The sequence below is a fragment of the Hyperoodon ampullatus genome, assembly GCF_949752795.1.
Source record: "Hyperoodon ampullatus genome assembly, chromosome: 5".
Taxonomy (NCBI): domain Eukaryota; kingdom Metazoa; phylum Chordata; class Mammalia; order Artiodactyla; family Ziphiidae; genus Hyperoodon; species Hyperoodon ampullatus.
The window spans coordinates 135,755,943-135,771,668 of record NC_136918.1 but is presented as its reverse complement, the minus strand read 5'-3'; the positions used below and the strand labels follow the sequence as shown (position 1 = coordinate 135,771,668).

The 15,726-nt window shown below is 45.1% G+C and overlaps 1 protein-coding gene across 1 annotated transcript; it reads right to left on the bottom strand.

The window, feature by feature from the left end:
• Positions 1 to 2,243: 2,243 nt before the first annotated feature.
• KCNE2 (potassium voltage-gated channel subfamily E regulatory subunit 2) lies at positions 2,244 to 2,615 on the bottom strand (the record flags this gene model as incomplete). The annotated part of the gene is made up of 1 exon (XM_079705294.1): positions 2,244 to 2,615. The coding sequence occupies one exon, from the start codon at positions 2,613 to 2,615 to the stop codon at positions 2,244 to 2,246; it is 372 nt and encodes a 123-aa protein (XP_079561420.1).
• Between the last annotated feature and the right edge of the window lie 13,111 nt (positions 2,616 to 15,726).

Here is a 15,726-nt window from a genome sequence, read left to right as displayed (position 1 = left end):
CAGTCTCCCTGACTTCAGACTATACTACAAAGCTACAGTAATCAAGACAGTATGGTACTGGCACAAAAACAGAAAGATAGATCAATGGAACAGGATAGAAAGCCCAGAGATAAACCCACGGACATATGGTCACCTTATCTTTGATAAAGGAGGCAGGAATGTACAGTGGAGAAAGGACAGTCTCTTCAATACGTGGTGCTGGGAAAACTGGATAGAGACATGTAAAAGTATGAGATTAGATCCCTCCCTAACACCATACACAAAAATAAGCTCAAAATGGATTAAAGACCTAAATGTAAGGCCAGACACTATCAAACTCTTAGAGGAAAACATAGGCAGAACACTCTATGACATAAATCACAGCAAGATCCTTTTTGACCCACCTCCTAGAGAAATGGAAATAAAGACAATAATAAACACATGGGACCTAATGAAACTTAAAAGCTTTTGCACAGCAAAGGAAACCATAAACAAGACCAAAAGACAACCCTCAGAATGGGAGAAAATATTTGCCAATGAAGCAACTGACAAAGGATTAATCTCCAAAATTTATAAGCAGCTCATGCAGCTCAATAACAAAAAAACAAACAGCCCAATCCAAAAATGGGCAGAAGACCTAAATAGACATTTCTCCACAAAAGATATACAGACTGCCAACAAACACATGAAAGGATGCTCAACATCTTTACTCATTAGAGAAATGCAAATCAAAACTACAATGAGATATCATCTCACACCAGTCAGAATGGCCATCATCAAAAAATCTAGAAACAATAAATGCTGGAGAGGGTGTGGAAAAAAGGGAACACTCTTGCACTGCTGGTGGGAATGTGAATTGGTACAGCCACTATGGAGAACGGTATGCAGGTTCCTTAAGAAACTACAAATAGAACTACCATATGACCCATCAATCCCACTACTGGGCATATACCCTGAGACAACCATAATTCAAAAAGAGACATGTACCAAAATGTTCATAGCAGCCCTATTTACAATATCCCAGAGATGGAAACAACCTAAGTGTCCATCATCGGATGAATGGGTAAAGAAGATGTGGCACATATATACAATGGAATTTTACTCAGCCATAAAAAGAAATGAAATTGAGCTATTTGTAATGAGGTGGATGGACCTAGAGTCTGTCATACAGAGTGAAGTAAGTCAGAAAGAGAAAGACAAATACTGTATGCTGACACATATATATGGAATTTAAGAAAAAAAAATGTCATGAAGAACATAGGGGTAAAACAGGAATAAAGACACAGACCTACTAGAGAATGGATTTGAGGATATGGGGAGGGGGAAGGGTAAGCTGTGACAAAGTGAAAGAGCGGCATGGACATATATACACTACCAAACGTAAGGTAGATAGCTAGTGGGAAGCAGCCGCATAGCACAGGGAGATCAGCTCGGTGCTTTGCGACCGCCTGGAGGGGTGGGTTAGGGAGGGTGGGAGGGAGACGCAAAAGGGAGGGAATATGGGAACATATGTATATGTATAACTGATTAAATTTGTTATAAAGCAAAAAAAAATAAAAAATAAAGAAAAAAGTTTTCTGTGAAATTTTAAATGTTAATTAAAAGGTATGTTTCTGTTGCACCAGGTAGTTCTTAAAGATTCTATTCTCTGGTGTGGACTTTGCCCTTGTGAAATGTTTGTTCTGTCTTCAGACTTCCAAATAAGCTCAATGCTAGGGAAACAATACACATAAAGGAATGCTGTGGTTCTATTCATTCATCACTTCAGACTCCACATTCATGAATTAATAAATAAATGCTCCTACATCAATCCAGTGAGCAAGTGACGGATTTTTGAACCTCAGCTTCTGGGTAATACACCTGGGTTATTTATAAATTGATTTAGTCACAAACAAAATGTTTCATGAGGAAGAAGATTCAATGATTTGTTAATCTCTCCTTTCTGTCCCCACTGCCACTGCCCAGGCATGTTACTTCCACTTTGGCTTTATTTTCACTATTGACATTGATTAAAATGACATTGACATTGCACGGAAAGGAAAAGAGGTCTTCAGCATAAATTACTGCTCCAATGAGCAAGCATAAATCACTGAGATTGAAATGTCCCCTGTCTTAGTTGACAAGCCACCTGATCTCCCTGAAAATTCTCAACAGAGAGCGAGGGACTTAGTGTCTTCTAAGCATGGCAACTTGGATTGGCTCCATGACACTGGCGTCTCTTCATATTTGCATATCAGCCGTTGGCTGTATGCCTCTCTCGCTAATCAATCAGACAGTCTGAGCCCTGCTGCACCAGGGTTCTCGTGGATGGTGGCCCTTGGTTCTCCTAGGTTCAAAATTTGACTCTTGTACTTGTCTTGCCAGTCCTCCACTATGTACTGGTGGTACGGGTCATTGGAGTGTTCTCGTCTCTTGGATTTCACTGTGCTCACCAGGATGGCTACAATGATGAAAGAGAACATTCCAATCATAACCATAAGGTACAAGATGACGTAGTAGAAGTTCTCAGCATTGACTTTGGCTTGCAGGGCCTCTTGCTCAGCTGTTGTGTTCCTGCGCCAGTTGTCCATGTAAGTAACAAAAATCTTTTTGAAGACATATTCCAGTGTCTGTGTCAGATTGGATGGAGTAGGCATATTTCCTTCCTGCTGCAATTTAAAGAATAAAATATATGAACAAGCTTAAGGAAATGAATTCTTTCTGCATTTGGCTACCTTAAGGGATGGCGCGAGGGGTATGCAAGGGGCGGGGGGAGTAATATTATTTCTTCTTTACCTGGCTGGTGACTGAGTTTGTGCATATTTTGTTATTCTTTAAATTTTGCTATGCACTTGATGCATTGTTTGCATTCATGATATCTTACAATAAAAGTTTAATGGAGTACATAAAACTATATGTATTATGATCCCAATTTACATATGTGAAGAAATATACATGCAGATGAAAATGGAAAAAAGACTGGATAAATAAATAGTTCAAAGTGTTAATAGTGGATGGTATACTCACAGATTTTTTTTTCCTTATATTTTTCTTCCGTTCAAAATTTTCATCAATAATCTTGCATTCATTACTTTGTTTCTAAATAGGTCGGTCACCTCACAATGGCTAGCACAATGCCTTGTTCATAACAGATACTCAACAGACATCAGCTGAATGAAGCAATGACTGATGTATGTTCTGTGTTTTCAGAGACTTATGGGTCAGAAGCTTGCAAGGGACATTGACAGACTTTGAAATCTGCTCCATCTCCTGTGTCTAGGCCGTGCTTTTTCCAGTTATACCAAAGAGATGAGTATGTGCATCCATATTTGAAAGAAGTACTTTAGGTAAGTGATACAAAGGAACAACCTGAGAGATCATTGATATTTCTCAACTCCCACTCTCTTCTCCATCCTCACTTTCACTGCCCAGCCACCAGCATCTCTCACCTGGCTGATACAATGCAATGCAATACAACCCTCCCCCAAACTACCTCCCCAAGGTCACGTCTGCCCCTCTCTGCCCTGCACAGCAGTCAGTGTGCTCTTTTTAAGAGGGAAATGGGAGTACATCATTCCCCTGTTTTTAAAATGATGCAATACCTTCCTGTTCACAAAATAAAATCCTCATTCTTTAACGGGTTTACCTGGCCTGACCTGGCTGGCCCCTGGCCACCTCCCCAGGTACTCTCCGCTCGTGGCAACTGGTCTTCCTGGCCTGCCTTCCTCCACATCAGTAAACTTTCTCCTGCTTCAGGACATTTGCACATTCTGTTCCCTCAACCTGGAATACTTTTCCCCTTCTCTTCCCTCTGCTACCTCCTCACCCTTTGGGGCCCAGCTTAACTGTCACTTCTGAGGAAACTCCCCTGGCCCTGCTCTCAAACCCCACCCCCATCATCACTTTTCTCCAATAGCATCTTATTACTTTTCTTCAAAGCACTCTTCCCAATATGTGGTGCTTCTGTGTATATGTCGCTGTGTGTGTGTGATGATTGGTCTTTCCCACCCGACCATGATGTCTGTGAGGGCAGGGCTCACATCGCCTCTGTCTACCTTGGTTTAGTGAATGTTGGCACTAAACCAACTAAACTGGCACACAGTAGGCACACAGTGGATGTCTGATGAGTAAATGAATGTGCCGGGAACATGCTGGCATCGGAAATGCAGTGATGATGAGTACGAGAATTCTGCTTGTGGAAGCTCGGTGTAGTGGGAGAGATGCAAACAAACCACCACGCAAGGTGCAGAGAGTTGTAACAAGTGTGAACAGAGCGGGTTGAAAAGAAACTTAACAAATAGGTAAGATTGCCCCAAAGTACTCACCAAGCATATTTTCCAAGCAATGTGACAGAGGCACGCTTTCTCCCCCTTAAAATAACACAGTTCACTGTGAAAGAGTATAGCTAAACCGGCTTTAATCCGAGTCAAGACTTCACCACTGCCTCCTTAACCCTTGAAGAGCCCAGGTCTACTCATCTAGGGGGAGCTCACACTTGTTTCATCCATCCAAAAAAATCCACCCCCCCTTCCCGTGGTCTGTAGGGCTCACCTTACAAATGTGACGGGGCAGGATCACTTCACCTCCCAGGGCTCTCACCCTCTGTTTCTGCCAACCCTCTTCCACAGCTTCATCCAGTAAAGAAAACTGTGATTTTCCCAGCTTATATATCCCCCTGCTGCACCCTCTGGAGAGAATCCAGTTTCCTTCTGTGAAGCCCAATTGAAGAATGGGTAGAACATAGAGACAACTAAAAACCAAACAAACAAAAACAAACAAACAAGAATTCCAGAGGAGCTAAGTGTGCAAAAGCAAACACTGGTGGGTGACGAGGGAAGTTTGGTCTGGTGGAAGGCCCCAAGGGACTGTGGACTAAGCGGCAACTGACACGGGGAAGACGGGGACCTCTTCAGGGCAGAGAACTGGATCCTCTTCCTGTTCTTCCTGCCAAGATGGGAAATAGTCTACTTATTTCTGCTCATTGGACAGTGGTTCTCTGAAGCAAGGCCAGCATGCACCGGGCTACACGAGGCCGCCTTGGATCTGGGTTCCCCCAGAGAGGAGGGGGCATCACGAGCTCCTCTGTGCTCTGAGCTCCTCTGCCCGCCCGCCTCCCGTGCATCTCCTTCGTGGCTGTGCCGCTGTGCTTGGAATTCCAGGGGCGCCCCTGAGTGGAGAGAGTAAAGACCCCGTGTTACGGGGGAAGGACAGCAGGGTCGGTCACGCTCACTGCCAACATCGTTCTGCGAATGCTTTCATCAAAGCAACTCTTTAGCTTTTCACCACCTGTGAAAACTCAGGGCCTGTTCCTTCAGGGCTCCGAGAGACCACGGCGGACACAGGAGAGGCATGTTCTGAGGCTTAGCAAGACCCTCCAGGACAGGGTGCCTCAAGGGAAGCCACGCTGGAATGTGGATGGGCACTTTAAGTATTGAGGGGAAGGGGCTGTGGGGCGGAGGGAGAGAGGAGAGAGTACTGATCTTCTCCAGGCCTTTCCCTGGGTTTACCTTCTCCCTCCCACCCTCCCCATCCCACCCCTCCAGGCGGTCACAAAGCACCAAGCTGATCTCCCTGTGCTATGCGGCTGCTTCCCACTAGCTATCTATTTTACACTTGGTAGTGTATATATGTCCATGCCACTCTCTCACTTCGTCCCAGCTTACCCTGCCCCCTCCCTGTGTCCTCAAGTCCATTCTCTACGTCTGCGTCTTTATTCCTGTCCTGCCCTTAGGTTCTTCAGAACCATTTTTTTTTTATATTCCATATATATGTGTTAGCATACGGTATTTGTTTTTCTCTTTCTGACTTACTTCACTCTGTATGACAGACTCTATAGGTCCACCCACCTCACTACAAATAACTCAGTTTCGTTTCTTTTCATGGCTGAGTAATATTCCATTGTATATATGTGCCACATCTTCTTTATCCATCACACTCACACATTTTAAAAAGATGGTTTGCTCTTATCATTTCAGAAACCTAGGTCGGCAGTCTCCCTGTCCACAAGCTTTTCCCCGACTTCCCAGTGTGGGCTGGAGATCCCTTTTCTGTGTTACTCCTGCAAACTGTCATGTTTGTTTGCTTGCTTGTTCTCAGTTTTCCCATTTATGGTGTGCTATTCATGGGATGCTCAAAGCCACTCTAAAATGTAAGCAAGTGCCTCCATTTTACAAACGAGGAAACTGATGTTTAGAGACAAAGTCCTTTGATTCCAAATGACATAAGCACTGAGCTGCTGGAGGGCAGAGATTGTTTTATTCACCTTCGCATCCCGGAACTGCACTGGGGTTGATGGAGAGCAGACCTTCATTACAGGTTCGGTGAATGAATGAACGCTCCTCTCCTGTGTTCTACAGAATTCAACTGGAAACTACAATAGTGATTCTTAACCTATTTGTGGGGAGGGGAGGGTCCCTAGATTCCTTGAAAAACAAAATAAAACAATTTGACTTTATTTTTCCCCAGAAAATTGTACATATGCACATATGAAGCTCTACATTCACTTTCAGGGGACTCCTGGGGCCCCTAAAGCCTGATCAGAAATCTCTGCCACGGGGCTTCCCTGGTGGCGCAGTGGTTGAGAGTCTGCCTGCCAATGCAGGGGACACAGGTTCGTGCCCTGGTCCGGGAAGATCCCACATGCCGCGGAGCGGCTGGCCCCATGAGCCATGGCCTCTGAGCCTGTGCGTCCGGAGCCTGTGCTCCGCAACGGGAGAGGCCACAACAGTAAGAGGCCCGCGTACCGCAAAAAAAAAAAAAAAAAAAAAAAAAAATCTCTGCCATGAAATGTCTTTGAGATGAAGGACTTCAGTGCCGAGATCCCCTGGAGTTGGGTTTATTTCCAGGTATGGGCGAGGCAGCATTCACGGGCCTGTTAGAGCTAATACTACTGATTATCTGTTCAGCTCTTCTGTATAATATGGACAAAGGCCCACTGCTAAGCAGGTCAGGAGGTGCTTTCTGATAAAACTTAATCACAGAGCTGAAAAGGGCCTATGGGGATTAACTGCCTAAGTGCTGACCCCTGGCCAGGCTGAGTCCAAGGAAGGGTCACTATTCAGACACTGTTGCATGAGGCATGGCTGGGCAGCCCATCGTCCACAGGCAAAAATCAAATTACAGTGTGTGAAAGCTATTTCATTGACGGACATTCTGCTAAAACAAGCAGACTAACTTTGCTGCTACCCAGAATAACTGTTTAACTGATAGACGTTGACCACGTTTGGTATAAATACTTATCCCTCCTCTAAGTAGAACACCACATTAGGCATTCACCCTTGGAATGTGAAGGCAACGATTATTTATGTTCTGTTGAACCATTTGAAGTTACCCTTTATAGAGGTTAAAAATGGTCAAATATTGTCAATGTCCCATATAGTTCAAACTAATACACGTGGTTCTATATTTTCAGGCATTTTTAATAGATGGTTCTTGCTCAGTCAGATAACAGGATGGGCTCCTGGAGATTCTTTGGGCTGGTCTGCTCCTTTGGCAGGGGGAGTAACTACAGCCCAGCGAGCTTAAATCACCTGTCCAAGGTCACAGTGCTGAGTCTAGAAACCCCAGTCACCCAGGCTGGTGCTCAGCCCCCACTCTGTCTTAGCAGAGGTCACGAAGCCCACTAACTCCCTGCTTCCGTTGGCTGCGACTGGTCAGCTCACTGGGCAGAAGAAATGAGACCAAGACCAAGGCTCGAGCCCATGTACATCAGTTGATTGTGCCCTATCTTCAGGACACATAATGACCCCCTAATTCCAGCTGTGCCTGTCACAAATGTGCGTAATTCATGACAAGGACAATCTGACATTATGAGGAAAGTAACACGCCCTTGATCCCCAAATCCAGAGTTCTCTTTTCTGGAGAGCTTGTGGACCACTAGCATCATCTGGACCTACAAAATGCAGCAGTCTTTCATTGTTATAACAGGAAGAGAAAGAGATGATTATCTACATTTACCATGAAACTCCCATTAAAAAAATAAACGCTCAAAATTTTCATCCAAAGGCAATTACTGAAGAAATGAGTAAGGAAAACACTACAAAGAGGAGATGGAGGAGGAGGAAAGAAGGAGAAGAAGAAAGAGACAGAAAGTGTGCAAAAGAGGAAAGAGAGAAGGAAGGCGCGAAGGAGGGAGGGAGGGAGGGAGGGAGAGGGAGAGGGGTGAGGGAGTGGGGAAGGGAGGAAAGGCCAGGTCTTGTACCAGGAAAATCATTCCTTTTATAATTTTCTGTAAAAAAGAAATAGCTTTGTTAGTTAATTCCTAAAACAATAAAGTATTTGCAATGGAAACTGGCCTGTGCGGCGCGCAGCAGTAGGGAATTCCTCGCTGCAGAGTCAGGCTGTCCCGCACCTTCTCGCTGGGGCCAGGAGCTCGAAGGATGCTGCATAAACCTGGCCTGTGGGCAGCTTCAGCCTGCAGCCAGCTGAGCCCTCGCTCCCCGCAGTCTGCAATCCTAGGCTTTTATGAACCCAAATATTTAATCTAATCTTATGCGGAAAGTTAAATACTGACCGGCAGTTGGGAATTAACCTTGGTACAGGCGGCGGTGTGCCTGTGTGGAGTCTGGCGTTGGGCACAAGTTCCCTCTTCAGGCCCAGTGATGCCAGCTCCAGCCGGGCCAGTGCCGGGACACAGGGAGCCGCCCAGGCTGGGACAAGTCTTCGTGGACAGCACCCTTCCGTTCAGACCTCGTGGGGAGGGAAAGCGTCCCAGACATTGGACATGAATATGGCCATCTCTGAGGGGTTGGTGTGTGTTGAGAAGGCCAGTATGATCTGCGGCGAACATCCCTGTTCTGACCACTTCCTGACGAGCCAAATTTCGTTTAATTGTCCTCTCTAGGACAATTTCCACATGACTTATAAGTACACGGTTGTCTGGTAAAATAGAAACTTGCCACAGAAAGGAGTTATATGGAGGAGATGGAAGCAAGTCTGCAAAGTATACAAAGAGCTGACAAATTCTACTTACGAAAAGATCCTTTTCTATCATAGTGGGAGTCCTTGGAATTGGTCAGAGTGGGATTTAATAAAAGCTGACACCCACCTACTGAGTACTTACCATGTGCCAGGTTCTTCTCAAACGCTTTTATTGTATCAGCATCATGTGATCATTGCCACACCCAGCGTAGAAGGTACGATGAATCTTACAGCTGAGGAATGCAGACACAGCAGGTCAGAAGGACGTAGAAGTAGAGGCAGGATTTGTGTCCGGTTCCTGAATGGCAGCTGCAGAAGTTACACACCACCAAAGTCACTTGAAGGTCACGGAGCTGGCCAGTACTCTGTAATGGACCTGTGTAAAGGAAGGTTAACTTTGCTTCATTTTGGATTTTCTCATTAAATGATGCTCTGAACAGTATGGTTTGCAGTACACTCGGTGGCAAGAGGAAGATGGCTGGGATTGAAAACTACCTACAAAGTATAGTAGTTAATGTAAATAGTAGGTGTGGGCTGAAGAAATATAAGGATTTCTAAAACTGCACCAGCTTCTCATGACACCACGTGTTCTCTAAAATTGCCTTCACTGCACAAGACTAAGCAAACCCCACCAGAAAGGAATTGTTCGATGGTCCAGTTGGACTGAAAGTGCCTCCGTAGAAACAGAAGCAGGAGGCTCAAATGGCTCCCTGGGAAATTCAACTGAGGTGACTGTGCCCCCTGCTGGTGAAACAAGGAACAGAGACCAATCTCACTCCTAAGGCAGCCCTGGCCGTTTCATGGCATATCTTGAATTCTCCTAAGAGCAAATGTAAGAAGAATCAAAAGAGTGTGCAAGTCTACACTGTGGTAATTAGGGAAGGACTGGAAGGCGATATATCCTGGAGGCTAAGAGCTTGGCTTTGGAGGCTGACAAACCAGGTGAGCAAATTACATAGCATTCCTGATCTGTGGATTCTTCATCTGTAAGATAGAGGGAAGAAGAGTTTCTACCTCATTGGGTTGTCATAAAAGTTAGATGAGAAAAAGGACATAAAGCACTTAGTACAGACCTGGCACATAGTAAGAGAGTAAGTGCCCTACACATACTAGCTTTTGTTATTATTATTATTATTATTTTGTGTGTGTGGTACGCGGGCCTCTCACTGTTGTGGCCTGTCCCGTTGCGGAGCACAGGCTCTGGACGCGCAGGCTCAGCGGCCATGGCTCACGGGCCCAGCTGCTCCGCGGCATGTGGGATCTTCCCGGACCAGGGCACGAACCCGCGTCCCCTGCATAGGCAGGCAGATTCTCAACCACTGCGCCACCAGGGAAGCCCTGTTATTATTTTTAAGAGAAATAAACAAGGGGACATGACAGTGAGAAGCAGAGCTTGACCAGCCTTATTAAGGAAAAGAGCTTCCTAGCACCTGGTGAAGAGTAGCTCCTTAATGGTTAATTTTTACATAGCTCTTCCAGAAGCCTGATATACAATTCATATGACTGCAATCAGGTGGGGACCTGACAAAATGGTTTCAGAAGCAGAGTGTAAGTGTGACCCAAGTATCCGTTACAGGCTGGAGAAGAAAGAAGAAAGAGGACAGAGCTGTCTCCTGTTTCCCCCATGGGCATCAGCCCCCTTGACTTCTGCAGAAGTTTCTCGATAGACTCACTCTGCATCGTCCCCAACAGTAAAATGCTATCTGCCCAGAGAGCGAGGCACGTAAAAGCAAATGTTCTCTTTCAAAACTAAATTGCAACCCACATCTTTACTTACCTCTGCCTACACTTGGCATGTTTTTAAAATCTAGTGAGTTGAGTCTGCCTTTGGATTTAAATGGAATGTTATTCAGTCTGATATCCAGCACTTACAAAACCCAAAATTCCTTCGAAAGAGAAGAGCGTGGAAGACTTTATTTAGGATCAAGTCTGTCTCTCAAATCACCTGCATTGTTCTTCGAGCATCTCTATGGATACAAACCAAGGGCTAACAACCCTTCTTAAGTAGAACGTAACTCTGGTAACAGATAATGGTGAAGGTGGAGGGTTGATAACTGTCTTTGGAGAGTCTCAGGTCAGTGAGTGCCTCTGCCTCAACACTGCTAGGAGAGATATCCTGCACAGACCCTGTCTGTTGCCCTCCTGTGATGGAAGGTGACTACATCCACATCCTCTTCCCTCCTCCACACCCTCCCAGTACAGCTCCATCACAATTTAAGGTTAAATCCAACCTCAGAGTTTGCATTTCTATGATGATAGAAACATTGTTCTTTGATGACCCACGTAGTGGGCTGTAATTACATCTTTCCGACACAAATTTTTGTTTTTCTTCGAGCTGATAATTATTTCTTTTCTTTTCTTGCTATCCTTGAACCTTTTCCTATGGCCCTCAATGGCTCAGCATCATTAGTCAGCAGGGAAATGAACTTACAACCACAGTGAGATGCCCCACAGGCCTTCTAGAATGGCTAAATTTTAAAAAGACTGACGACACCAAGTGTCGGTGAGGATGTGGAGTAACTGGAACTTTCATCGTCGCTGGCGGGAATGTACAATGGTACCACTGCTTGGAAACAGTTGGGCAGTTTCCTAGTAAGTTACTGTAAGGCCCCCAACAATCCCACTTCTAGGTATTCACCCAAGATAAATGAAAAACGTATGTCCACACGAAGACTTACACATCAATGCTTGTAGGAGTTTTATTCGTAATAGCTAAAAACTGGGAATAACCCACATATCCCTCAACAGACAAATGGGTAAATAAATTGTGGTATATCTAGACAATGGAATATTGCTCAAAAGTAAAAAGGGACACACTAATGATACATGCAACCACATGGATGAATCTCAAATACATTATCTGAGCAAAACATGTCAGACAGAGAAGAGGTTTTACTGTGTAAGTAAGTCCATTTCTAGAAATTCCAGAAAGGGCAAAAGTAATCTACAGTGATAGAAAGCAGACCAGTTGTTTCCTGGAGCCAGGTGAGGGGAAGGTTGAATGCAAAGGATGGAGAGAGAACTTTTGGGGGTGACTGAGTTGTTCTGTATCTTGATGGTGGTCTTGGTTACTTGGGTGAATGCATTTGTCAAAACTCGTTGAACTGTACTCTTGAAATGGGTACATGTAATTTGATGTAAACTATACCACAATAAAGTTGATACCTTAAAAATCCATATTTATAAATTTATACCTCCAGCCCAATTCTCTCCTCTAAACTTAGTCTCAAATGTCCAAATGCTTACTTAACGTTTCCACTTACATGTTTAACTGTCATCTCAGCTTCAAAGGTCCAGACAGAATGCTTAATCCTCCCACCATCACAGTAAAGGGGTCCCCACCAGCCTCTCAGTTCCCTAAGCCACAAACCTAAAAATTAGCTTCGATTCCTTGCTTTTCCTAACCTCCTGCATCCAATCCATTAGCAGATATTGTTGATTGACTCCCATCAAGAAAAGCCTCTCCGGAACTTCCCTGGTGGCGCAGTGGTTAAGAATCTGCCTACCAATACAGGGGCCCTGGGTTTGATCGCTGGTCTGAGAAGATCCCGCATGCCGTGGAGCAACTAAGCCCGTGCACCACAACTACTGAGCCTGCGCTCTAGAGCCCGCAAGTCACAACTACTGAGCCCGCGGGTCACAACTACTGAGGCCCGCACACCTAGAGCCCATGCTCCGCAACAAGAGTAGCCACTGCAATGAGAAGCCCGCGCACCGCAAGGAAGAGTAGCCCCCGCTCGCCGCAACTAGAGAAAGCCCACGCACAGCACGAAGATGCAACACAGCCATAAATAAAGATTAGAAAAAAAGAAAAGAAAAGCCTCTCCAAATCTTGATCATGGATGTGTGAGTCTGCCCTCTGGGTGATACTGAACCAGCCAGAACTGTAGCAACCCAACTCAACCTCTTTGGAAACTGCGTCTGGGCTTCTGTGTTGTAAGTTAGTGTGATGGCCAATTGCAAAGAAGAGTTACAATCCATCTTATGAGCCAATCAGACACCCTTTCTCAGAAATGTGCCCTTTTCTGTTGTACATTTTTGATTGTTGCCCTAAGCTTCATTCTTCCTATTTCTGCACAGACAGACCCTTTGAACATGTCCCTTTGTCTGGCAAGCAATAGATTCAGCTTCATTTCTTACTGCTTTGGTGCTTTTGGTGGTGGTCAGTGGTTTGCTGACACTTTAAAACACATCCCAACTCCGTCTACTTTGAACCACCCGCCTCCTGGCTGGACTGTGTCATGGCTTGCTCTCTGCCTTCAGCCTTCCACTCTTTGTCCTCATTCATCCACTTCTAAGAGCGACCAGCATGACCTTTTAGAAACATAAATCAGGACATGCTATTGCCCTGCTTAAAACTCTCCAATGATTTCCCATCACCTTCAGAATAAAATCCAGACTCCGTAGTGCAGCCCAGAAGGCCATAGAGGACCCCTGGTTCCCTCTCTGATCTCATCTTTGCCTCAAAGCCTGATCCTGCTTCCCTGCTCTTCTTGTTTCTGCCTTAGCATCTGTATTAGTTTCCCATTGTTGCTGCAATAAACTATCACAAACTTAATGGCTTAAAACAACATAAACTTATTATCTTAAAGTTCTGGAGGTCAGAAGTCCAAAATGGGTCTCACTGGGCTAAAATCAAGGTGTCAGCAGGGCTGATTCCTTCTGGAGACTCTGGCAGGGGAAACCTGTTTCCTTGTCTTTTCCAGCTCCTAGAGGCTGCCCCCATCCCTTGGCTCATGGCCCCTTCCTCATATGACTCCAACCTCTGCTTTCATCATCACATTTCTTACCACTAACTCTGACCTTCTTGCCTTTCTCTTACAAGGACTTTTGTGATTGCCCTTGACCTGCCCAGATCAACCAGAATAATCTCACCTCAAGGCTTTTCATTTAATCAGAACTGCAAAGTCCCTTTTACATGTAAGTTAACTTAATTCACAGGTTCCAAGGGTTAGGAGGTGGACGTCTTCGAGGGGCCATCATTCAGCCTGCCCAGCATCTTTGCATCAGCTGTTGCCTCTGCCTGGAACGATATTCCTGCAGATCTTAGCACAGCTTGCTTCTTCTTCACTTCAAATGATATCTTCTCAGACAAGTATTTTCCCTACCCACCCAATCTGTAACACTGATGCCCACCACCCTACATGATGGCATCTTTGAATTCTGAAGTTATCCTGTTTTGTTGCTTTTTTTTTTCTGTCTCTAACTAGAACTTGAGTTCCATGACAGCAGAAACCTTGTCTGTATTGCCCATCCTGAGTCTGGCTGAACAACAGTTCTCAGTGCCTTCCAGATTCATGGGAAAAGGTAACAATTCTAGATTTCACCTCTGATGAAATCAAAACCCACCTGTTTACAAGGTATCCAGGTTATTCTTCCAGTCAAAAATAAACTCTTTGAAAAAAAAGAAAACTCTTCACCATTTCAGAAACATCAACAGCACTTGAAGTTTCCAGATGGAGCTCATAAAATAGGAGGTTTTCATTGATGGTCTTGGTGTGAGCATGATGGTTTTGTGAAAAGCTGAAGCTGGCTGTGCTGAGAAACACTGTGAGTTTCATGGAGCTGCACAATGAGCTTTAGATTTCTCTGCCCAGCTGCAGAATATTGGAAGAGATGACAATGGTTCTGGAGTAGATGACACTATTTGACTGAGGAACTACTGGAATTTTCTTCTTCTCTGAGCCACAAACAAACTTGACCATTTCCAACAAAGAAGGCTTCACCAAGGACTCCCCAGACATGTGGAGATTCTTTGGTCTAGCAACAAGAGAAGCAACCCTGTAGGATGCCTTGGAGATGCTGCTTTACTGATAGAGCAAACCAAGTTTTGTTAAAGTTTATCCTCTTTATGTGGAGTCTTGACCCAAGGTGCTCTCCGAGCTTTGCTTCTGGGGATGAGAATCTTGCCACCAAGAAGCTGTGAGCCTAATTTGGAATGTAAAGCCAGAAGACGCCTCAACTTCATGGTGTTCTATTTTCCTTGACCTTACTCAGTGTCAGAGAGGCCCAAGTGCACCAAGGCCTAATGGCAGGGTACTGTCTTTAATTTCTGTGAGCAGAAAATGAGGGCTGCACGAAGCTCACCCCATGGTCTTGGGGAGCATTTCTTCCCCTGTGCGTTAATCTGGAGTGAATGATACCTTACTGTGATACCAAGGTTATTTTGCAAAGATGATTTTCAAAGAGGAAGAGAATCAAAACAAAGAGAAAAGAATCCTCAGCATGTGGGCCACAGGTGTGTGGGGACTGCAAGTGGATGGAAAGGTGAGAAGGGAGAGCCTTGGGGGCTTCTTCTCCCCTAGAAGGAGTGGGAGGCCCGTGGACCCTTGTAGGGAAAAGCCGATCAACCCAGACCAGGAAAGAGAGAAGGGGATCTCACCAGCAAACTTTGTCTGCTTTCCAGTTTTGCCAGGAATGAGACCTGTCTTTTGGTCTCTGCTTAGAACCCAGCTTCCTGTTAACGCATCCAGTGAAACTCGTTCCAGATGTATCCTTGACCACATCTCTCCTTGTTCCTGAGCCATTTGTTTAGGAAGATTGTTGAGTGGGTTTTCTTTGGAACTTTTGTGTCTGATTCAAAGACAGAAGCCTGGGATGGAGAGTGTCCAGCTCAGGAAGAGTCCCCGAGACACCCCACCAACCCCACCCCGGCCCTATCACTGTGGACCCCAGCCCTTCTGCCCTCTTGATGCACTCAGGTCAGACCTCAAGGGAGGACCAAACCCAAGCACCTGCTCCCTTAAGAAATCATTTCTAAGAATTCCATCTCCTTGAACATTTAGAACAAGTCCTTGCCTTGTCTGGGAGAAAACTGTCTCCAGGACTCTCCTGGATTCCAAAGTGTGG